This window comes from Eulemur rufifrons, chromosome 24 (assembly GCF_041146395.1).
Source record: "Eulemur rufifrons isolate Redbay chromosome 24, OSU_ERuf_1, whole genome shotgun sequence".
NCBI classification, from domain to species: Eukaryota; Metazoa; Chordata; class Mammalia; order Primates; family Lemuridae; genus Eulemur; species Eulemur rufifrons.
Window position 1 is genome coordinate 23,212,833 of NC_091006.1, and position 24,906 is coordinate 23,237,738.

A 24,906-nucleotide genomic window follows, 5' to 3' on the forward strand; every position below is an offset into this window, starting at 1 on the left:
CAGCAGCTTCCGGAGCCTGTTTTAGCTCCGGGTAACTCCCGTCTCTGTCTTCCTGAAGTAGACGCAGCTCCCTGCAATCTGAACTGAGCTGAGAAGGAAATGGATTTGGAAAGTGTCTATTCCCCGGCGTGCACGCTGAGACCCTGATTCCACCCATTTGGTGAGGGTTTTGAACCCTCCAGCCTTGCCGCAGGGCATTTGTTTTGAGGCATCTTTTGGGGGTTGAAGTCACGAGGTTGAGTGGAATTAGGGAACCTGGTTTGAATTCAGAGCTCCTTTGTGGTTCCCAGAGAATGGGGGGATTAGGCCACTCATTTGGGGAGGGTTTTGAACCTTCCAGTCATTTGGGGTGGCATTTATTCCCTTTGGATTCCAATCACCGTTTCCATTTGGGATGGTGTTTATCCCCTTTGGGTTTCCATTTGTGAACTGTCCAGCCCTGTAGTAGGGCATTTAAGGCACCGTGTTAGATGCCATTTGGGTAGCATTTGTCCCCTTTGGATTCCCATTTGTTTGATAGGCATTTTCGTGTTGAGGACCCCCTGTGTTGTCTGTGATTTGTGAGTTTTGTTGCAATGTAAGGAAGCTCTATCTCCAAGTCCCGTTGGGAAAAAACTTTGGCTGAATGGTTAACTTATAGTAGAGAATGGCCAGTGTACATGCCGGAGTGTGAGGAGAAGTGGCTGGCAAGTGAAAATTCCCTTTTGATTGATAGGCCGTGGCATTTTACATTGTTTGTGTTGGCAATTCCCTATTGCTTGTGTTTGATTGTGAGTTTTCATGCCACTTGTCTGGTGAGTTTTTTGTATTGTGGTACTGCTTGTATGGAGTGTGAGGAAAAGTGGTGGTTGGTGGTCCTTGGTTTATTCTGAGCTGTTGGTTCTTTTAAAATTCAGAGTTCAAATGGTTGACCTGCCACTATAGAGTTAAAATGCTGAGTCTCAGGCTCTCTGAGAAAAACTCATTGTTTATAGTATATAAAATGATTTGTGTTTGTATGATTTTTTGGTAAATGAGGTCTTCCTGCCCCCACTGGAACCCCTCCAGCCTGCCAGGGCGAGGGACTGGGCGATGCCACAGCCTGGGGCCAGAGCTGCCGAACCAGCAGCAGGGAGGACGCTGCACACGGCCCCCCTGCTGAGTGGTGCGAACCAGCAGCAGGGAGGACCGCTGCACACGGCCCACGGCTGAGTGGTGCGAACCAGCAGCAGGGAGGACGCTGCACACGGCCCCCCTGCTGAGTGGTGCGAACCAGCAGCAGGGAGGACGCTGCACACGGCCCCCCTGCTGAGTGGTGCGAACCAGCAGCAGGGAGGACGCTGCACACGGCCCCCCTGCTGAGTGGTGCGCGGCAAGGGAAAGGAACGCCTGCTGCCGCCGCCATCTTGGCACCACGGCATTGGCCAGGGAGGGCACCCCCTGAACTAACTCTTCAGTCCCATGCCTAGAAAATTATGACTTGGGGTTCGCAACGGTCTTTCCCAGCAGCAAACTCAATTTGGTCCAGTGGGAACCCGTAACTGTCGTAGGGCAATTTATGGCAATATCAGATCGAGGGCTTGAATGTGAAAGAACAGCCGGCAGGGTCCTCTGAGACAGCCAAAAGGAAAGGGCAAAAAAGCTGCCCCAGACTGAGTTTTTGTAAAGAGGAAAGACCTTGAAAGGAACATTGCCCCAAGTTGTAAAGGACTCTGGGCGGCAGGAAGCCTCCGGGAAAGCAAATAGTTTAAAGTCTGGGACTCAGACGGCGAAGGAGGGGGCCTGGAGCCCCCTCCCTCCAAATATCCCTACAACAGCCCTGGGAAAAATGGACAGGGGGATTCGATTTGCACTAGCCGCATGAACAGAACCAGTCTGAGAGACCCGTTCCCTGGTTGCTACCCCGATCCCTGGCACCAGCCATGCCTGGTGCTCTGTGAGCCAGACAAGGGGTGGCGGGGGGAGGGGCCAGGTGGCAGTGAGGCAGCCGTAGATAAGTGGCAGCTGAGAAGCTTGTCACAGCAGGCCCAGGAGGTGAAACTGGGAAGGTAGCGGATGCATTGGGGGTTGTTTCAGAGGCATCAGAAACTCACCTCTGGGGGAAGGGACGCTGCCAAGCTCCTGCTGGATGAATACCAGGGCCTGGTGAAGTATACAGGAGACTGCCATTGCACTTTGAAGTTCGGTCCTCAGTAAGCCTGCACACCATTACAGCAGTGGAAAGAAGAAAGCTACCAAAAGTGAGTAAGGATATTAAATATGCCACCAAAATAATGGCCCTAATATAGGCCATGGCTGAGCCCAAGTGGGTGGCCAGCACGATAAAAAGCAATCAGGCCGCTGGCAGAGATGCTAAGGAGGCCACTGGAGGTGATATGTTCCTCAGGGCCTTGATACCCCAGCTAGATTTAGATCCCCATTAAAACTAAAGACTGGGGCTCTGACATTTGGAATGGCACAGCCAAATGGAGACAGAATTCTCATAGACTTCTCTCCTACCCAAAGCTTTGTTTTGGCCTCTTATGTGGCATCTACATAAATATACACATTGGTAGCATGATGCCTCAATGGATTTGGTGGAACCCTGTTTGCAACTGTTTATGTACTTGGTCCAAGGACATAAAGGTGGCCTGGTTCACAGGGAGCCCAACATGTGGAGGGGGGGGTCCTCCTTTTTGATGCTTGACAGTTTCACTCGGATGTCTAGGCTTGTATCGGTAGATACCTTTTCAGGATGGGTAGAGATTTGTCCTACCCAAATGGAGAGAATGTTTGAGGTTCTGAGATGGGCTCCTACCAGGAGCTGCTGGCCTGAGACAGGGCCTTCGCTGAGCTCCTGCACACGTACGCCAGCACAGGGCAGGAACAGGCCTCAGAGAAGGACAGGATAACAGACATCAGCAGACCAGGGAAAGAGGCGGGGCAGGTAGAGAGTGGCATGCTGGTGATGGACGCTGTGGACAGACAGCTATAGAGACTGCTCAGTGGCTCCTCCTCCTACAGTGTGGACGTCAGCAGGCATGCCATTCTCAACAGGACCAGGAGCATACTCTGCAGAGCCCTGGACATTTCACAAGAGTGACAATGAGCCCTCCTTTTTAGCAGAGGTTACCCAACACGTTAGCAAAGCCCTACACCTAGAGAGGCTGTTGCTGCCTGCCCTCCCCTGGATAAGGGTAGCCCTTTAGCAATGGGCTTAAGTTAAGCCCCTAAGAAATAGTTTATGAGAGACCTTTCCTAGCATCCCGAGGTAAGTACAGTAACAAAATCATGAGTAAAAAAAAAAAAAAAAAATAGAATAAAGCAATATGTTAAATGAGTGGATCAGGTACTAACCACTATACATGAGTTTGCCCCTTTCAGGTCCCTGCCCCAGTTGGAAACAAAGAAGTGGAAGGGACCCTATGACATGCCTCTAACAATTCAGACCTCATTAAAATGGTTAGAAGTGAAACCTTGCATCCATCATACCAAAGATGGACGGACAACTCCTTAGTGAGGATATCCCCAGGCTATCGCTGCTTCTGCTGATCTGTCTTGCTGTTGGATGTTATCCTAAACCTCATTTGGTACAAGTATTTCTGTACTTGATTTCTGAATTTGCAGAAGCCAGTCTTCAAATCACCCACAGGGTACAACTGATAGATAGCTCTGCACTCAGAGGTCTCACAATTCTTTGCTAACCCAGCCGTGTATTGGACATTGTGTAGAGAGAGTCCATTTCACCTGTCAATCCTCACGGTTATAGTTATTGCTTATTCCCCTATTTACCTGATAATCTGTACATTCCATCTAAAATATCACCCCAGTTGAGCAGGAAGTAGCTTGATGACTACGTCACCCCTTGTCCCATAGATACGGAAGGGTAAAATCGACAGTGGGGAATATGTAACAGAGAAAATGGCCTGAAAAAGGGTGCAGATGTTTTCTGTCTCTTCAAAACCCCCTCACCCTTTTTGAGAACTAAAACCTACAACTCTGCCTCAGGCCAGTGGTCGGTAAGGGCAGGAGAATGTCCTTTGTTCCTTGTGCCACAGGAAATGGTTCAAGGGAATTGTCTGGGTGGAGGTCACGAGATTGTCTTAGCTGAAGATGGGATTAATTGGAGGTCATGAGATTGCCTTAGCCAAAGATAGGATTAATCAGAACCTTTGAAAGTTCTGTACTTCTGCTCAGAAACAGGACACTGGTAGTTTGCGATGGGAGTCTGCCAGCCTCCTCATTTGCTGGCAAATTAATAAACTCCTCTTTCCTTCTTAAAAAAAAATCTCTTTTGTGCTGGAAACCCAGCACCACTTGATATAAATAAAAAAAGGTTATTCACGTACTACATAAAGATTGTTATCTTTACACCAACAGTAGTTATGTCACACCTGACACAATGGTATAATGGATACACAGCTGTCCCTTGATATCCATGGGGATTGGTTCCAGTACCCCCTGGGATACCAAAATCCAAGGATGCTCAAGTCCTTTATATAAAATGGCATAGTATCTGCTTGTCACCTATGCACATCCTCCTGAGTACTTTAAATCATCTCTAGATTACTTATAATACTTAATACAATGTAAATGCCCTGTAGGTAGTTGTTATACCATATTGTTTAGGAAATAATGACAAGAAGAAAAAGTAGGTACGTATTCAATACAAATGTAACCACCATAGGCTTAACTACATTTTCCATCTGTAGTTGGTTGAATCCATAGTTGCAGAACCCAAGAACATTAAGGGATGACTGTACTATGTTTACCCCTCCAGATTCACTCTCCACCATTCTCCACCCAGAAGAACCCAGAAAACACTTCCTTCAATGAAGTATTATCTACCTGTAGGCCAGATACGATAATGAGGAATGCTGCTTTGGAATACCAGTGGGAAAAATAGGAGCCCAAAACAGTAGAGTCCAGGTGCTGGTGCTTATCTCTCATAGACTAGGAGTGTGCAGTGACCACAGTGACCCACAGGGTGGAACGCTAATTGGTGTGCTGTGACCAATAGGATTCTGTGGAGATGGCTAGATGATCATGGGTCTCTAGAAAAACATCGATGGACATCCTGTTAAGGTGCTGCTTGACACAAAAAGACAAAAAAATTCTAGGTTCACTGACCCTAACTCAGATCCGTGTAGTGGGATTCATAGTTTCTTAACTATTTCCCAGGACTAGAGCCCCTCAACTGAGGGGAGACCAGGTCCCTGTGAGGAAGCTCCTGGAACTGTATTCCTTCTTCCTAACAAAATACTAAATCTTGTAGAAAGAATTGCAGAGATTGGTATTATTATTGGAAGCTTGAGAGATACAGGGAAGATGTTTGGCTGCATGGGTCATGGGAAATTACAGTGGATTTTTGCAAACTCAATCAGGTGGTGATGCCAGTTGCAGATGTATTTCCAGATGTGGTAACTTTATTGAAACAAATCAGTATAGCCCATGGCACCTAGTATGTATCTGTTGATCTGGCTGATGCTTTTCTTCTATTCTAAGTGGTAAGAAACGTCAGAAGCAGTTTGCTTTTAAAAGACATGGACAATACAAATTTATACTCTCTTACTCTAGGACTATGTGAACTCCCTTACAGTCTGTCATAATATAGGCCTGAGGGTCCTTGATCATCTTTATATCCCATAGGACACGATGCCTGTCCAGGACATTGAAGACATAATGCAACAAGGATTTGATTAACATGTAGTAGCAAGCCAGAGGGTGGAAGGTAAACACTGCAAAAGTTCATGGGGCTGATGATATTTCTAGGGGTCTAGTAGTCCAAGGCATGTTGGGATAGCTAAAGTTGTTGGCAAATTATTGCATCTTGCACCGCCCTACAAGGAGAAAGAAGCACAATGCTTGTTGGACTTTTTGTGTATTGAAGGCAGCATATACCACATATTGTATAACTTGAAAGGCTGACGGTTTTGTGTGGGACTTAGCACATGAAAGGGGTCCATGCTGTAATGTAAGCTTCCCTGTCACTTAGGAATTGTGCATTATGGCATTATGCATTAGGCATTATGACCCAGAAGACTCAATGTTCTGGAAGTATCTGTAGTTGTATGCGACCTGGGGCAAGCCCTGATAAGAGAATAACAGCACAAAACCTTAGCGTTTTCTTAGTGAAAAGTAGTTCTTGCCTCACTTCTGTGCTCTTGTGGAGACAATATTCCTAACTATGGGATGCCAAGTGACTATGTTATTTGAGTTTCCCATTTTGAACTAGCTGATACTTCATCCACTGAATCGTAAATTGAACACAAGCAGCAGCATTTCATTGTAAATGGAAATAGGCATGACGCCAGGCTTCAGCAGGTCTGGAGGGCTCAAGTAAATTGCATGAGCAAGTGGTTCAGACTTCCACATATTTCTTTTTGATAACTTTGCTGCTCTTCTGTCAATCCACATGTTTGTCTTCAAGGGGAGTTCCATATGACTAGAATAATCAGATGTCAAGGTTTGCCTTCGATAGTACTGGTTTATACTTGTTGTTCAACTTAATCATTAATATTGACAACCCCCTTTCATTGTTAAAGGTGTCCCAGTTTGGAGGCTCAATTATATGGCAACTCTGTTTATGACCAATTAATGGAGAGGAAAGAGTATGTGTCTGGCTCATGGATTTCTGTATGGTATTCTGGCATCAGCTGGAAGTGGACAGCTGATGCACTACAACCCCACTCAACAGGCAGAACTTTAAATTGCATTTCTGGCGTCTACTTTGTGTGAAAGGAAAGATGCCCTAAGATACGGATCTACACTCCTCAGGCTTAGCACCAGACTGGTCACCTTGTCAGGGACTTGGAGAGAATAAAACTGGAAGATTGGTGATAAGGATGCAGAAGACAAGTTACGTGGTTAGCCCTCTCTATGGGACATAGTGTGAAGATATCTGTTTCTCATGTAAACGCCTGGGAAACCAAAGTGGAGGAAATTCTCAATAATCAAGATAGCCCCACCTGACAGTGACATTTAGCCTCTTTCCCTGGCCACCATGGTGTTTGCCCAGAGGGTCAGTGCTTGAAGTGACGATGGTGGTAGGGGTAGAAGTTTTTCAAGGGCTTAACAACATAACACACTCCCTCATCAAAGTTGATGTAGCTATTACTACCATTAAGTGCCCAGCTGCCAATAACAGAGGCCAACTTTGAGCCCCTGATATGACAATACTCACCAGGGAAACTAGCATATGTCATCTCACAAGTGCGTGCTCTGAATTACAAAGAAGGACCAGAAGGGCAATGGAGTGTGAATGGAAAAGCACAAAGTCATCAGAGATGGGAACAATTCCATTCTTCCACTGTTACTCCTGCTGTTTTGCTGAGTTCTCTTTATGAAAAGGATCAGTTGAAAAAGAAGAAAAGTACCACGATTAAGCAATTTCATCTGTGTACTTTAACTCATTTAGTTCTCACAGCCCTGTGTGCTAGGTTGGAGCCCCATTATAGAAATGAAAACACAGGTGCAGAGAGATTAAGTTTCACATCTAAAGTCTCATAGATGATAAGATGCAATGCCAGGTTTGAACCCAGATCTTTCTGCCTGTCTTGTACCATACTGTTCTTTAGGAGACTGTCTGGGATGCTAAGTTGAGTCTTGGTGGCTACTGTGGAGATCATTCTCCTACCTTTTCCAGAACCACTGGGGAGGCTGAATTTTTATCTTCTGTATCTCTCTTTCAGCTCTAGTCTATGAAGTGAGGGTAAGCAGAGAACCCCGCCTGAAGAGAGGGAGGCAATAGGTGGTGACTACATGCTCCTGCTAAGGCTCCTGGAGTATCCCAGTTAGGAGGCATCTCAGGGCTCTTTTTTCCTGGGCTGTTTCTGTGGAATCTCCATCAGGGGATGGAAAGGAGTCTCAATTTCATGGAATCTAAGACCTGGGCTGGGCAACTTAGGAGGAGGAGGAGAGAGTGGGGTAGGGGGCTACTTTTTAGGGGTGACCAACTCTGGGCTTGGGGCCTCTTGATTTAGGCATATAGCCCTGACTGATACACACTTAACCTTGGTAATAAGCAAGGGTCATTCTTTGCATGCCCTTTTTCCATGTTATATTTCACAGGAATGAGGTAATTCTCGCATGGTACCCACAAGACTCTTCTTGGTTTCTTACTCTTGGAGGCCTCACTCTGCAGATGTCATAGATACTGTTCTGAGGAACCTTGTCTGATCCCTCCCAGCCCCTGTAATGCCCCTTAGGGTGGGTTAGGGGCCTTTTCTCTAGATCCAGGGGCACCCTAAGCTTGGCCTTTTCATAGCACTTTCCACATGTGCTGTGGGGTTGAGGGTATCTATCATATTTTGCAGTATTGTTGTGGGATAATATATGTGAAGTAATTGAGCTTGGCCTAGGGTTTTGTTAATGTAGTGATTAACAAATTGTCAGTCATGCCCACTGTAAGCTCTGAAGGAGGGGACTGTGTCCCTGATGTCTTGCACAGTGTCTAGGGTACAGACAGATATTTAGTACACTTCTGATGAAAGAATGAATGAATGGAATAAAACAAGTTAAAGTGTAGCAAAAGTAGGGGATGAGTATGCTTTTCTTAATGATTTAAATATATATAAATAATAAGCATATAGTTTCTGATATTTTCAGTGAGAAAAATTCTTTATTTAAAATAGGCTAAGTGGGTTTTTTCCCCTAGATTAAATAAAATACTCTACAAATGAGAATTTAAAATCCAATATACCAAACCCAGTAATACTAGTCAGGAGTTCTTCACCAATCCCCATTTAATAAAGTTTAAATGAATTAGCTTAGAATTCTGAGAATATGTGCCTTTCTTTGCTTAAAGAAAAAGCAGTGCCACATTTCCTGGATATAATAATGTCATGCTAGTCAGAGAAATTCTATAATTCTTAAGACAGTAAGAAACAATGATTATCAAGTGCTGAGACTCTTAGACTTGCTCTGATGTTATTAATAGTATTTCTAAATCACAGAGACAGTTGACACATTTTATTTCAATAAGATATTGAAAGCAAGAAGGGGTCCTACACTATTTCTAGCCACTTGTATTTATTAATACATGCTTAGAGCTTTTAATGCCTTTGCTGCAGAAGGGTAATAAGGGTTTTAGCAAAAAGGTACACTATGGGGACAAAGCTGGGAAGCTTGTGCCTACAGAAGGTGGCTGTTATCTCAGGGCTGTCAGGGCTCTTGGAAATGCCACGCATCATGCACAATCTGGGGCTGCTGGGCTTTGCTTCCCGGCATGGATGTTTCCTGAGGGTCTGGGGTCACTGTGCTATCTGTGGTTGCTTCCAGGGGTGTAGTCATGTCAGCACCGTAGGTCTCGTAAACATCGGCTAATTCAGGGGTCATCAGTGGATCAGCAGCTGCTGGGGTGACACTGGGAGGTCCCTTCCTCTGCCCTGCGGGGCCCCTTGCCAGGCTGGGGTCAATGTCCTCAGGGAAAGCCAGGAGCCCTGTGTGGGCATCAGGTGTCAGCTCTGGAAGGAGAGCTGGGTTTTCCGGATTGGCTGGGTTGGCTTCCGGGATGGGGGAGTCTTGTGCACCTCCCTCTCCTTTTTCAGGGGCTTTGGTTGCAGCCAGAGGGGAGTCAAATTCCAGAGTGAAGTCCCCACCCATGGCTGGATTGTGGGGCAGTCCGCCAAGGCTGGGCCTCAAGCCTCCAAATCCTGGGAACATGGCTCCATAGGCCATGGGGCCTCCTTGCCCTCCCTGGGGGGAAAAACATTCATCGAAGACACGATTATCACATGCTATTAACTATACCATGCAGTTATACCTGGGCATACTCCCTGGGAATCTATAAAATACTGAGAGAGAACAGGGAGTTGGCTGGCAGGTTTGTGGAAGCATATTTCTCACTAAACTGGCTTTGAACACACTGGAGAGGATTCTGTGCTCGTCTGAGAGGGTGAAGGTTGCCTCCGTGAAAGGCGGATAGAGACTCTTCTCCACGCCTGGCTGGAAGGGCTGTGGTGGGTGCAGCAGGGCAGAAGAAACACTTGAGGCAAAGTGACTTTGACTTTAATTTTAAGAAAACGATAAGCAGTTGAAATGAACACTACTAAAATAAAACCGACAAAAACTGAAATCCATAACTGCATTTGTTGAGAGATGTTTTGGAGGATCTTGTGAATGGCATTTTTCAGTGTGTCCCAAATGAATGAAACTGTACACAAGAGTTTTTTTTTGTTGCTTGTTTTTTTAAAGCACAAGGGGTAAGAAAAAATTTGATTTGTCTGGAGGAACTAAAATGTTTTCTTTCTATGGGCAGATAGAATTCCAGAACCTACTATTTTTTTTCCTTCCTTTGCTGCCAGGAATATAAGGACTAAAATCTTAGGCTATTTGTAGCAACTGAGCAGGTGTGTGATTTGCATATCCGTATTCTGATTTTCTCATTATTTTGGCTCATTTTAAATTTTACCCTCAATTTTTTGGTTATATGTATTGCGTATTTTTTTGTAAACTACCACAGAATCTTTTGGGGATGAGATAGAATATAAACAACTTAATATTATAAGATGGTAATGAACGCTTACTCAAATTTTGAATTTTTCAGCCACTTCTGTTGGTGTTACATAGATAAAACACTCTTTCCTTCTACCTTCTCCTGGCTTTTCTAAGTCTCAGCTTTCACATCATTTCCTCCAGGAATGGCACTGTGAATCCTGGGGCTGGGCTAACTGCCTTTGCTCTCCCCCTCTTTCCCCCTAATAAAACTGTTGTTACCACTATCCCATAATTTTGACATTATCTGCCCATTCATTAGACTGTAAGCTCCTTGAGAACAGGGATCTTATCTTGTCAATAATATCTGCCTATATGTCTGACATACAGAAGGCACTCAAAAATGTTGAGATGTGAATTTTCTTTCACTGATAGCATGTGTGTATATTTATTAATTTGATAGACTCTGTAGTTGATAATGATTTGTTAATTCAGTATGGCTTTTGTTTTGTCTTGCTTTGTGCTCTAACAAATGTAAGAAGTAGAAATTTCTGAGGGAAAAAGTCAAATTATATTGAGTCTGTTGATCTCAAATCTTAAACATTAACACGTATGGATGATGATAACAGAATAAGAATATACTCTTACTGACTTAATGCACTTTGAAGCTTATAATAATCAAATTTTACATTTAGTTTATTTTCTTTCTGACCTTTCAATTTTGAGGTTTGAGTTACTTGCAGTGCTGTTGGATTTGGTGTTTGGAGAGGTTAAATGGTCCTACAAGGAATGGGAACTCTATATGAGCTACACACATCTTTGTTGGTTTGAAGTGTTTACAGTTCAGTGATGATGATATTTTGGGAGAGGTTTCTCCACTGCTCCTATATAAGGAATGGGGTAAAACCCTGTGCTCAAGAATGACCATCATTCAGAAATGAATGACTATATGAGAAACATGATGAAATCTTTGGATACTGCTTTGGAATCAAGCTTTTGGTTTTGGAGTGGAAAAATCTGAGATTTGGAGTGGAAAAATCATGCTCATTTGACTGTATTCATGACCAGTGTCTCTTGCAGCCAGTCATCTGTGACTATTCTTCTCTGGCCACTATTTTAAAAAGAGTTAGAAGACATTACTCACGGCCATTTCTTCTGAACTCATGATGCCAAGTCTGCCAGGGGCATTCTGGTCAAAAAGAAACATTGCATCATATTATGACCCAGCTGCCTTCTATTCCTTTCTTATCTACTCAAGACAAAGGTATGTCATTTAGTTTCCCATAAATCTTAATACTATTGCTGTGTCTAGAGGCAGAGTAAAGTGGAGAGTTGAGTCATTATCAAATAAATGTATCCAACATGGACAATTCAGATCTAAAAAATATTTTTTTCTTCAGGGTATGTGTGTGTATGTGTGGCCAGAATTATCTATACAGGAAGTGTGCCTCCTTACTATTTAAAAGCTTAGTTATTTGGACTCTCTTGTGTAAGGGCTGGATTTTATAATTTTAGCTCTTAAGGTAACATTTAATTAAATGTTATTATTTATTTATATTATTTGAAAATGATTTTTTAAAATAGAATATGGACTTACCAATTGATTTGCTCCATAGGACATGTAAAACATTCCTGGATAAAGCTAAATAAAATACGATAGTTATCACAAAATGCGTTTTCTAAGGGAAAATCTTTTAAGTAAATTGCAATCAGAGAAGGGGCATTAAAAAAAATAAAACTTACTGGAGATTGTTTATTTTGTGTCATTGGTCCCCGCGCTATCAAACGGGCTATTTGGAATATCTTTAAATGGTAGAAAACAAGAATAAGTAATTCATATAGGCAAATTCCCATTAAAGTAATTTATAAGAGTTATAGGAAACATATTTTCAGATGAACTACTATGAAAAATAAGTATTTAATATTTAAGAAAACAAAGGAACCAGTTATATTTCATATTCATGGATAAATGAGACAATTTAAAAATTTCACTCTTCTTTTTTGAAGTATAAAGGTATTTTTCCCAAGAAAGTATCTCACTGAACTCTCTCTACTTACTGATGGACCTTGTGGATCAGCAAAATCCACTGCTGGGAGCTGTATCACAGAGAAATATTAAAATTACCAGTCAAAATAGACAATGTGAATTGAACACACACTTGTTTACAATTACAATGAAACAATCTCAAATGGGTTTCTCCGTTTTACTTTCTTTTAGTCTTTTGGGGGCACGACCCAAGAAATTACGGATGTCTTTTACTCACATGACAAGTGTACGTGCAGGTAGATGAGGCATGTCTACCACGGATTTGCTATCCCTTGGAGAGTAAACAATAATGAATTCTGGAATTGGAACATACTCGGTTGGTTCGAATCCTGGCTCTGCCACTTAGTTTTTGTGTAATCCTGGGCAAATTTTGTAACCTCTCAAAGTCTGTCTTCCTCTCTTTAAAAAGGCCGATAATATCTATGTTTATAGGATTGTAGTCAGGATGATGTGGGAGAATGTTAAATGCCTGCAACATACTAGTCCCTTTTCTGTCCACTGCATTTTTCTGTGTTATCATAAGGTACTTTTGCATGGTTGTCGTTTCTGTCAGAGAGACAACAATGCAAAATCCTATTTATTATGTTGAGAGATCAATCCCTCTTCTCAAGCCTTCCAACATTAAAAAAGACCAGTGATAGGAAGCCTAGACTTTTCTGGGCTGTTCTATTTCCTCTGGAATCTTTCATCTTTTGCAATGAAGAAACCAAGTTTTACCGGGCACAGTCTTTTAGAATCCATACCCTGTCTCTGATGGCAAAGGACAGGAATAGACATTTATGTTCTGTTCAAAAAATAAGTCTCATATAGGGAAGACTGATAAAGAACATATTTGTATTTTCGTGCATTATGCCTGAGGGCTATTATAACTTAAAAGTAGCCTGCAAATTGGTCTTTTATTAGGTTGGAGAGTGATCCTGATCTGACTTCAGAGAAAGGAAGTACCTCAGGCTTTGGTGGCTTGTCTGACGGTGCCACCTGCTGCTGAATCGCAGGCAGTTCTCCTTCCTGCAGGGGCAGCTGTCCCAGGTGGATTGGAGGCTGAGGCCCTTCCTTCTGTTCTGTTGCATGGATGGCGTTTGCAGCAGTGGGCTGGAGGAAAGGTTTTAGTCCTGCCTGTTGAGGCTGCAGGGATGGCTGTGATGGGAGAGGTGGGGGATGCACAGGCAAAGAATATTCATACTGCAGAGAGATTTGAAAAGAGTATCAGGAAAGGATGGCTCATTAAACTGTGGTGTCTAGAATTTCTGCAGCAAAAGGACTTGGGGTGCTTTCTGTCTGGAAAGGAGGCTAGGGGACTTGTCTTGAAGCTGTGTTTACATGGGAAGCACCAATTTACTTAGAGTCAATGTTCTATGGGAGGTCTTGCTCGTGCCTGCCTCCCCTACCTCCTTTGGGACCACCATTGTTCATGAAGATGGGCTACCTGAACTTCCTGGTAGAATGAGTCCCTTTCTCCTCTGGGTTCCCATAGCTGCCTGTAAATATCTTTATTTTACCACTTTTTCACTGAATTATAATTATTTGTTACAAATCTTTGTCCCCTAGTCAATGGAAAGAGAATGATATATCTTATTTATCTTTATAACCTCTGTACTTAACATAGCTTCTAATAAGTACCTAGCATATTATGAATGCTTAATATATTTCTTGAGTTAACGAAAAGATAAATGGTAATTAAATAAAATACTGACCAAATTCCTGCATGATAGAGTCCATTTTGAAAACAGTCAAATGAAGAAATAGTCACCATTATTTATGGTCCTACTCAATGTGGACCAAATAGTCTCCAAAATTTAGGGTCCTACTAAATGTGGCCTGATGGCTAATGCTCCTGCTGTGGAAGGTCATATGGCATTAGAATTTCCTGCTAAAGCCACCATATTTTATATCTTCCTGTAAAAATTACTTTTGGTAAATGGGCCCTTGTTGCTTGTGGATTGGTTGCAAACTCCCCTAACCAGCAAGGAAGTCTCACAGTCATTTGTCTCTGCTTTACCTCTTCAACCACTGCTCATTACCGAACACCTATGGCATTCGTTGCTTACACCTCACACTTCAGCACCTTGACATATAGTGTCTTGTCTTATCTGAGCCAGAGGAGATCTGAACCTTATGCTCCTTGGAGCTGTTCTCAAATATCTTCGCTTAACACAATTTGGTTTATGTATTTATTAGGTACCTAATAAATAATGGTTAAGAGATTGATGTGTTTATTGACTTCTGTAGGGTTCTTGATGTTTTAACCGGGATGTTTGTCATCATTTGAAATTAGTCTTTGAATAATTATTTAGGAGATCTTGATTAAAATGGAAATTGTCCAGGACATAGCTTGCTTCCATTTTTGGGAACTGATTACCTATTGTTATTGCTGATATATTTAATATAGGTCTCTTATGTTTTGGAGGCTATATCTTCCTTCCTATTTGAAATAAATGTACAAATGGGTTGAAAATTTTAAAAATTTTACTAAGTATTGAGAGAGGTTATAGGCTTGATTTATTTGGTATGAAGATAATTTTATTTTATTTTATTTTTTTTTTATTTTAGGACATTATGGGAGTATAAACATTTTGGTTACATGTTATGATTTTGCCACATCCAAACCATAATTTGAGGTGTTCTCTTCCCCCCCACAACGCTCACTGCGTCCATTAGTTGTGAGTTTACCCACCCCCAACCCCACAACCCCCAAAGAATATAACTACTGCGTGAGCACCTTAGTTTTGATCAGTCAGTGCCAGTTTGATGGCGAGTACACATGGTGCCTATTCTTCCATTCTTATGATAACTCACTTCGGAGGATGGGCTCAAGCTCTATCTAGGTATGAGGATAATTTTTTGTTAATTGCTAGTACTTGTCTATTGCTAATATATCCCAATTTAGAGAAGGCAAACAGGGAAAGATTTTAAGGCCTGAAGTTTCAAAAACATTGATGCAATTCACTTACTTGTTGAGTTTCATGTTCCCTTGGTCTCATCCATGGGAAAGAGGAGTGTTGCGGGAGGAGACCATTCATCCACAAAGAATTAAATGATTTCCCAAAGCCAAATCTAGAAAACTAAAGATATGGAGGAAAAAAAGACATGCTCATATTTTAACATTGGATCAAACTTGGCTTTCATTTTCTAAAAAAATCCACAGATAGGGTAGAGATAGCAAAGCAAAAGAGATGTTGGTTAATTTAAAATAGATAGGTAAACACACTCTCCCTTCCAATGGACTTCAATTCCATTCTGAACCAGACTGCAATATTCCCATAAACTTGTCTCAGATTTAGCTCTTTAAGTGCTTGTGTTTTGGGTCATGTAATTAAATTGATAATGCAAGAAAGGAGTTTTTTTCACTAAAGAAAAAAATTCAATATTATTTAATTTTTCCCTTTCACCCTATGTTATTTTATTTTAGGCTATCTTAATTACTTATTTGTTCTTCCAATATTTAAGATATTGCCTATTCACAAACAGATTTTATGAATTACAATGCTGCTGTTGATATTACCACCATCACCACCATTAATACTTGCAATAAGAAATATTTGAAAATACAATTACCTGAGCAAGTGTGTTTAATCCCTGCAGACTTCCCAGCTGTCTCATTGTCTATCAAGAGAAAAAGCAGGTTAATGCTTATCACAGATATTCCTTTTGACACAACTGATTTCTCACAACATGTGACATTATCAAATCAATGTTTGGGGTGGATCAATGTGAATAAAAACAGTAGTAGACACAAATCATCCTGAAAGGTGTTAATGTTAAATGTGGGTCTATCATTATTATCACTACTAAAATAATGATGTTGCTTTTTATTTAATTAACAGAGAAAAAGTATTATTTAAGTAGTGGTTACATTGAAACATGGGAAAATAGCTTATTCAACTGAAATATAAATGTAATTGTTAGGACTTTGTTCTGTTGACTCTCTTCCCCCCACTTACTTTGCCTTTTACAAATTCAGCCTAAAGAAGATACATAAAACAAAACAAAAACAACCCTCATATCCTTCCCAAACAAAAATTCCCTCAAAATAATAAATAAACAAAATTGGTAGAAATTTTAAGTATTTGGATAGATTATCGAGAATACCACCATTTCAACAGAAAGACAATTTCACTTTTTTAATGAAAAGAGATTTTGAGTGCTTTGGATTGAACTTAAAGTAGAAAGTGAGAAAAAACAAAAAACTCAAACAAACCCAAAGCAACAACTCAGTGAAATTAGCTTCCATGTGAAATAAGCATCTAGCCCAAATAGGCATTGATTACTCTCAGATTATCACGATACACGGAAAATTCACAAGACCTTGTGAAAAATTTGTAATCTCATGAATTTCTTTCTCTTTATAATTGTCAATTTTTTATTCATATGGTCAAAAATTTCTATTTACTGGGTTTTTCTAAACAGAATATATATTATTTATGAGAACTGCAATAAGACAAATATACCGTATAGGCTAAGCAGGAAGTTATCGTAGTACAATGTTAATGTTATTTACAGGACTGCTCATAAGCAATTAGATTTTGTAAGGGTAAATTTTCTTCATCAGAATTTTATCATAGAAGATGCTATAAGGAGCAAGACTAAATATAAACTGCAGAGCAATATGTTTTAATTAATGTAGTAATTGTATTAATGTAATAATTATATTAACGTGTCTATAATATATTGGGTATTGTTAGTATTGCTTTGATTCGCATACAGATAATGTTCTAAAGCTTAAAACACCTGCGACTTTAAAACTGTGATACAACTACAAGACAAGGGTCTAATGAATGTCATTAACTTTTCTAGAATTGCTGGGATGACAGCCATAGACTTCTGACTAGGAAAACTGAGAAACAGCCCATCATATTTTTCCTTTATCAGGAATGTACCAATGTAAAAATTATATGTAAAAACTCTGGCAATACATACCTCAAGGCTCAAACTAGCCATGCCTGGGATTCCAGATTGCTGAGGAAACACCTTAACAGAAATAAGAATAATTGTGAGTTCTTGTTGGTGTGAAACTTTATGTGCACATTGGGAATAGGAAGTCACCCTAGTACATAAGTGCTAGCTGAGAGGTTTATTACCAATATTGTTTTATTACCCAAATGACTTGAGCTTTTGGGCAGAATGAAGAAGAATTTAAGTTATTTGGGAGAATTAACAAAATATTTGATAATTTTGCTCCCACATGAATCATCTATCTTGTACATCATAATGCTATGTTGGTTTAAAAGCAACATTTGGTTTAGTTTAAAGTTATACATACACAGTGAGAAGTAAAACAAAGCAACAAAATGGAAAACGAAGAGTACTTTATATTCTTAAAAAATTACAACAGAAAAAAGGCAAAAGGGACAACTTGAGCTGAATTTTCTTGTGCTTTTGATAAACCTACATGATTTGGTTTATAGATGTGGCGTGGGATCATGGCATTCAGAAAAATCATGTGCAAAGGTTAACTTGCCTCCTGTTCAAAGGGCTTTAACAAATTCTCTATTATCTTTAGTGAAAGGTTATTTTATGTATAAACCTGTAGATCTGTGTTTATATTTTCATCATATCAGAGGTATGTTAGAATGCTTTTTATATAAAAAACCTTTTATATTCTAACACTAAGTACTATTATACTTAAGGTGTTCATTTAAAAGTTGTTCAAAAATATAGCTATATTTACAACTAGCTTTTTAAAATGTAAGACATTTCCTGTTTTAAACCAATCCTTATTAATATACACAAATGCCAGTGGACAAAATGGAAAATGGAAAAGTAGGAATTAGAGTAGATTGGATTTTGAGAGTTTCTGGGTCTTTGGATATTCACACTGTCTAGGGTCAGGGGTTGTAATGCCTGCCTGCCTGTATTTATACCACAAATATTTATGGAATGTTTACTAAATGTATTGGGATTATTTTTCCTTTGTGAGTAAGAAGTGCAGGAATTCTACCCTCTACTATTTCACCCCCTACTTTTTCATATAAGCAAAATTCTACCTTGTGAGTCATGGAGCAAATAATTCAGTTCTCCAAATAATTCAGTTTTGGACATGAAGAGAGAGAAAGACATTACAAATGTGTAGTCAACGCTCTGGGTAGAGAAAGCGGTTAGCTGCCTGAAGGGTAATGTTGATAGGAAGGAAGAGTGATTGTGCGTGTGTGTGTGTGTGTGTGTGTGTGTGTGTCATGGGCAGATTGTTCAGAATTTGAGGGGATCATGAGGGCAGAGCCTTCTCTTTCTACCCCAATTCATCAGTACATGAATAATCTTGGGCAGATTCAACTACAAGACGAAGTATACTTTGCTTTCTATATATTCCAAGTCATGAGTTAAAGAACAATATTTACATGAATGTAAATAGACAGTTACATTTCCCAAGTGGAATTAAAGGAGAACATCCTATTTGACGGGCAGTCAGTTGGCAATCATAAGCAAATGTCCTGTTCCTCAGAGTGGACCTGATGATGATTCACTTGTGGATCAGTATAGGTTCAAAAGCATCAATGTGTTAGATTGCTGGGGAATGGCTGAGGTCAACCCCAATGTCAGTGTCATACAAAGGTAAGGTAGGGTGGTGGCCTCAATTTTTGTTTCAGTTAAAATTCATCTTATGTAATGGAAGAGAGACTCTATCTTTATTTGTGAATTTAAGGTTTTCATCCTTGTAATCAGTTTTCATCTTCTTTCTCTAAAACATTTTTTTTTTTTTTTTTTTTGAGACAGAGTCTCACTCTGTTGCCCAGGCTAGAGTGAGTGCCGTGGCGTCAGCCTAGCTCACAGCAACCTCAAACTCCTGAGCTCAAGCAATCCTCCTGTCTCAGCCTCCCGAGTAGCTGGGACTACAGGCATGCACCACCATGCCCGGCTAATTTTTTCTATATATATTTTTAGCTGTCCATATAATTTCTTTCTATTTTTAGTAGAGATGGGGTCTCGCTCTTGCTCAGGCTGGTCTCGAACTCCTGAACTCAAACGATCCGCCCACCTCGGCCTCCCAGAGTGCTAGGATTACAGGCGTGAGCCACCACGCCCGGCCTCTCTAAAACATTTAACTTTAAGAAAACCAAGTAGCTAATCTTTTCTTTCAAGGAATTAAAATATTCTGAAGTTTATTTGAGGCTAGCTATGAACTCTTCAAGACAAGACATCGTGGCTTTTGTACCTTTGCATCTCCAAAACCCAGCACCTTGCTGGAATAGGTGGCAGCTGCCATACCCATGTGATACTTGCTGAATGCACATAGCAGCTGAATAAAGTCTTTGTGATAACAATTGTATGCCATTGGCTGCAGTAGTCCAGTGCCCGAAGGATTGTGTTTGCATGAGAACACTTCAGTATAAGCTACACTGGATCAGATGTGGGCCTGTAACATACAGTTAGCCCCATTGCCGTGACATATTTTGAATTGAGAAACTTCAGCTCTCAGGCATACAATTTCACCCCTATAAGGTAGATTTGTTAGTTCATTACTAGCTTCAAATGAAATTACCTAGCTCAGTTTTGTAATCATAGTAATTTGGTAACATTATGGTAACATAGTAACATTATCCTTTTCAAAATGAAGAAAATGTGCTTTACGTTTTCAGAGAAATTTTTTCTTTCCATTTCAATTTTGTAATGATAGTAAGGAGTTGATAATAAAAGTGTGCAATGCATGGTGGAGACCACCTATATCTTTTATCTTTGAATGAGTGGAATAAGATTAGAAATTATCTTTGGAATATTTCAAATATCTTTTTGAACAGAAAGATCATGTTTGACTTATTGCTTTTGTATGGTAAGGCTGACATCTGGGCAGCTATGGGTCTGCTCAGCGGGGACTATACCACTGGATTAGGTCAAGTGAGTCCACGCATAGACTCTCAGCCCGTGTCCCGTCAGTGTTGTTTGGTGTCCAGAAATCAGAAGCACCTTTTAGGGCACACTCTAGAAGAATGACTGACTTACCGGCACTGCGACACTCATGTGCAGGAAGCACAGGATCAGTATCAGGTCCTTCATTTTGAAAAGTGGAATCTAAAACATAATTGGGTTGTAGAATTAAATCAGATGATTTTTTACCTCAGAATGGTTAACAATTTTTTGAATGAGCAGTTTTTTGAATGAGCCTGAGCCTTGCTCTTTCAAAACCAACCCCGTTAAGATTAAAAAACAAACAAGAACCAAATGTGGCTAAACAATTGATTTGTATTTAGTAGTCTCCGAAATGAATTGACAAGCAATTAAAAAATATCTAAGCACTTTTTAAATGCAGCTATAACTTAAACATGTAAGAACACTCTCCATGCATATTCTTTAAATGCTGTGTTTCTTTTTAGAAAATGAATTATGAATTTAAAAATCTCTTCCACTGAGCGAAATATTGGTCTATAAAGTATCATTCCAGAAATTTAGACTTTGCTTATTCTCTGGGACATATTTTGAAATGCATTTGGAATGTAATACACCTAACAGTCATTTTATAACAAATTTTTATTTGTAGATATATAGGGAACATCATTCAACGTTTAAGGCTATCTGCATAACTATGCCAAAACTTATCTTTTAAAAATAAGAGTAAATTGAATGTTTTAATTTCCTTTGATATTAGTGGAAAATATGTCTTAAAATTTAGTTTTCCTCTTTCTAAAATGAATTATCTCTTTATATTTATTTTATACATTCAAAAGTCTCTTTACTCTTACATGAATGGAAATCTGCTCACTGTTTGAGGAAGGCAAACTTAATGTTGATGCTGATGTTGGCAATTTCCAGAGTATATTACAAATCAGTAAACTTGTATGATATTAATAAAATTCTTGGCTGTTTAAAAAAAAAAGAGAGATCTGCCTAACCAAGAGATATGCTTGTCTTCTAATACTTTATAAAATTAGGCACTATCACTAATAATCACAAATAGTGAAAAAAGAAGCCTGTAGCTGAGTCTTCTTTTTGTTAGTTGGATGGGTATTAGGCGTGTCTTCTCTGGACAACAAGCTATTACTCAGCTTCTGGTGACAAATAAAGATAAATCCTCTTTATAAAAGCTGTGTGAAGATAGGAAAAAAGAATTCACAGGAAACACATGGAAATCATACAACCCCATTTTACCTTAGATGATGACATGCACTGTGCTCTCAGGGCCAGACGATGCCAACCAAGATAGTTCCAGGAAAAGAAGATTAAATTTTTTTCTGGCGTGTGCGTGGGACTCGCTCTGTGCCACTCATTCAGGGAAGAAGAGAAACCTTTATTTAAAGTGCCAGTCCACCAATCAAAGTGAAGCGAAATGCTGGGGGGAAAAGTCTCTGCTCCTGCAGCGAGTCCACACCCTTTTATTGCATGCAAGGACATTGGCCCCGTAGGGCCTTATTATTTTTAATTGTAACTCACCCCCTGTATTCAGGGAACTTGATTGCAGGGAAGACAGTATAGGAATAATGGACATAGGCTCTGAAGACGATCATTTTAGTGGGCTGGGGGAAATATATGTAAGAGAGGTGCAAAACAAGCCATTATCTGTTTTGTGCAGGTTTTTATCTCCAGATAAAGCTGGTGACCCAATGCTAGCATTCTCAAGATTTTCCCCTCGTGTTTATTGTGGTAAAAGTAACTCCCCACCTTCCTCTGCCAACAAACACACAGCCTAAATGGAAACACTAAAATACCTTTCTGGGCTGGAAAGAGAAGATAAAAATGTTAGATGGATAATGAATGTGTGTGATTTTCTTTTTTCCTCAGAATTTCCCAGATGTTTTCATGTCTGAAGATAATTGATTAGACATAGCCAAGATTTTCTAAGAAATTTCCATTGGACCATCTGTAAGAATCACTTCAGGTAAACCTTTGGTGCACAATTTTGTGGGGAGGGGGCGTAAATCAGTACATTCTCCATGAACCAATCAAATCAATGGGCACACTCTTACTTGGCTCTTTAGACAGACCCATTTCCAGGCATTAGTATCGAGCTGGGTTAGTAAGACAGAGTTGAGTGATCTAAAAGGTTAACACATGGATGTGTTTCCTCTGTGAACAGATAAGAATGTCTTGAATATGATGGAACATTAGCTACTTTTGTTATTTCTTTGTCCCTCTTTGTCTTTCCAAAGTTGTGATTTCAGACACAGTGTGGATAAGCATTTAAGATTAGTTTCTGAAGAAAGGATGAGTCAGCTCACTCTTTAGGGAAGTAGGGATCTTGCCAATTACAGGGAACATTGGGGAGGCTGGTATTTTCAGAGAAAGATGTCTCCATACTCAAGTGTAGGCCTAACGCTTGAAATAGTGTTATGCAAGAAGCTGTCCCTGAAAAACTCTGTTTCCCACTGAAAACATAGTCATCTTTAGGATGCAAAGAAATAAGGAATGTGAATGTGTTTTGTAAACAAAAAAATGTTACTGAAATGAAAAGTGCTACTTTTGTGTGCTCTCTCGTGCGCTCTCTCTCTCTCTCTCTCAGCTCTGGTGCTTGATCAAGTCTCTTAATCTCTCTAGACCCAGTTTCTTGCCTGTAGTATAAGGATAACAATTCATTATCACAACCTTGTCTTGAAGATTTGATGAGATGGTGAAGGTGCAGCAGCTGCCAAACAGTGAGTGAAACTACATGAAACATGAGATCACAAGGCACTGTCTCTGTGCATGTGTGTCTTTTAAAGTCTATAAGCATGATCATGACATGATAATAGTGATGTTTTGGTAGGATTCTTATGTTCTCTTTGCTCTTAAGCCAAATATCTGTATATCATTGGTTCTGTTGCTTCTTCCTTTTGTTAAATGTCACATTCAATCCTGAATTACTGTCTTTCAGATGTCTATCTGGGAGTTTCTTTCTCCCCTAATAACCTACATGCCAACACCAAACGTATCTTCCTGAAATACTGATTTTGGCTTTCCCTGACCCACTCAAAATCTTTTTAAGGATCCCTAAGGATATTATGTAAAGTTCATCCTTTGTGACTAGATAGTCAAATTAACATTCCAATTCACCTTTACAATCTTACCTCCCACAGTGAGACATTGTGCATTCGTGTATTAATAATGATTGTTGGAATCAGTTGGAGTTGGATTCATTTTTGCAGCTAGTAAACAGTTTTTGTCTTGGCTTATGGGACATATGTTACTGGGAAAGTTAGCAAGTATAATCCTAATGCAGCCTATGAAAAACATTTTAATAATAAAGAAATATGGAAATTAGGATAAGTATGAATGAGCTTCTGGTTGTGATTATAGATATTAAAGAAATTACTATATCTGATAGAAACCATGTTATGTTGTTGAAGACTATGCCTGTATGGAGAACAACCAGAGTGCCAATCAAAAATTGAAATATAGGGCCAGGGATGGTGGCTCATGACTGTAATCCCAGCACTTTGGGAGAACAAGGTGGGAGGATTGCTTGAGGCCAGGAGTTCAAGACCAGCCTGAGCAACAGAGTGAGACCCCATCTCTACAATAAATAAGAAAAAAGAAAAAAATAGCTGTGCATGGTGGTGTGCACCTGTAGTCCCAGCTACACAGTAGGTTGAGGTGGGAGGATTGCTTTAGCCCAGGAGTTCAAGGCTGTGGTTAGCTAGGATTGTGCCACCGTACTCCAGCCCAGCCTGGGCGACAGAGTGAGACCCTATCTCAGGAAAAAAAAAAAAATGCTTATGTTCAGAGTATGGCAAAAACAACAACAAAACTCAACTCAAAGTGATAGAAGATCTGAGACACATGCCACAGAAAAAGTTATAAAGAAAAATTTAAAGACGATCCTGCGGAAGATGTTAGTATAGTGGTTAAGAGCACAGCTATTTAAATTCCCTCTGTGACACTCACTAATCATATAATATTGGGTGAGCCACTCAATATATATATAAAATTTTCATGCGATATTTTATATTTTCTGTTTTTAATGTAGTAGTTTCATCTGTGTAATGCGGTCTACCATAGGTCAGCATTAATTTAATTTAATTTAAATATAATAATGAATATAAAGTGTTCAGCACATTATCTGGTAGCCACAAAATATTCAGTGATGAGTTAGTATTATTCTTGTTGAAATATAAAAAGTATGGCAGAAATTTGCTTCATACTAGACTCTTTTTTTAGCTTTATTAAGGTATAATTGATATACAAGAAATTGCACACATTTAATGTAGACGTCTTGATGAGTTTGGACGTGTGCATACATCCATAATACTATTACCACAACCAAGGTACTAAACATATTCAATACTTCCAAAAATATCTTTTTGTTCTTTTGTATTGCTGTTGATTTTTTTGGTAGGTAAGAACAATTAGCATAGGGGTCTATCCTCTTAACATATTTTCAAGTGCACAATACAATACAGTATTGTTAAGTATAGGTACTATGTTGTATAGTGGATCTCCAGAACTTATTCATATTACATAACAGAAATTATATACCCATTGAAGGCTCATTCCCCATTTCCCCTTCTCCCCAGCCCCTGGCAACCACCATTCTATTTTTTGCTTCTATGAATTTGACTATTTTA

At 39.9% G+C, this 24,906-nt stretch overlaps 1 protein-coding gene across 1 annotated transcript; it reads right to left on the bottom strand.

Moving 5' to 3' along the window:
* Nucleotides 1-9,120: 9,120 nt before the first annotated feature.
* On the bottom strand, nucleotides 9,121-21,532 carry AMBN (ameloblastin). Its single transcript, XM_069457959.1, has 11 exons — nucleotides 21,518-21,532; nucleotides 20,375-20,443; nucleotides 17,357-17,407; nucleotides 15,995-16,042; nucleotides 15,391-15,501; nucleotides 13,385-13,621; nucleotides 12,451-12,489; nucleotides 12,136-12,195; nucleotides 11,990-12,034; nucleotides 11,537-11,581; nucleotides 9,121-9,654 (listed from the first exon to the last, which is right to left on the bottom strand). The coding sequence occupies exons 1-11, from the start codon at nucleotides 21,530-21,532 to the stop codon at nucleotides 9,121-9,123; spliced, it is 1,254 nt and encodes a 417-aa protein (XP_069314060.1).
* Between the last annotated feature and the right edge of the window lie 3,374 nt (nucleotides 21,533-24,906).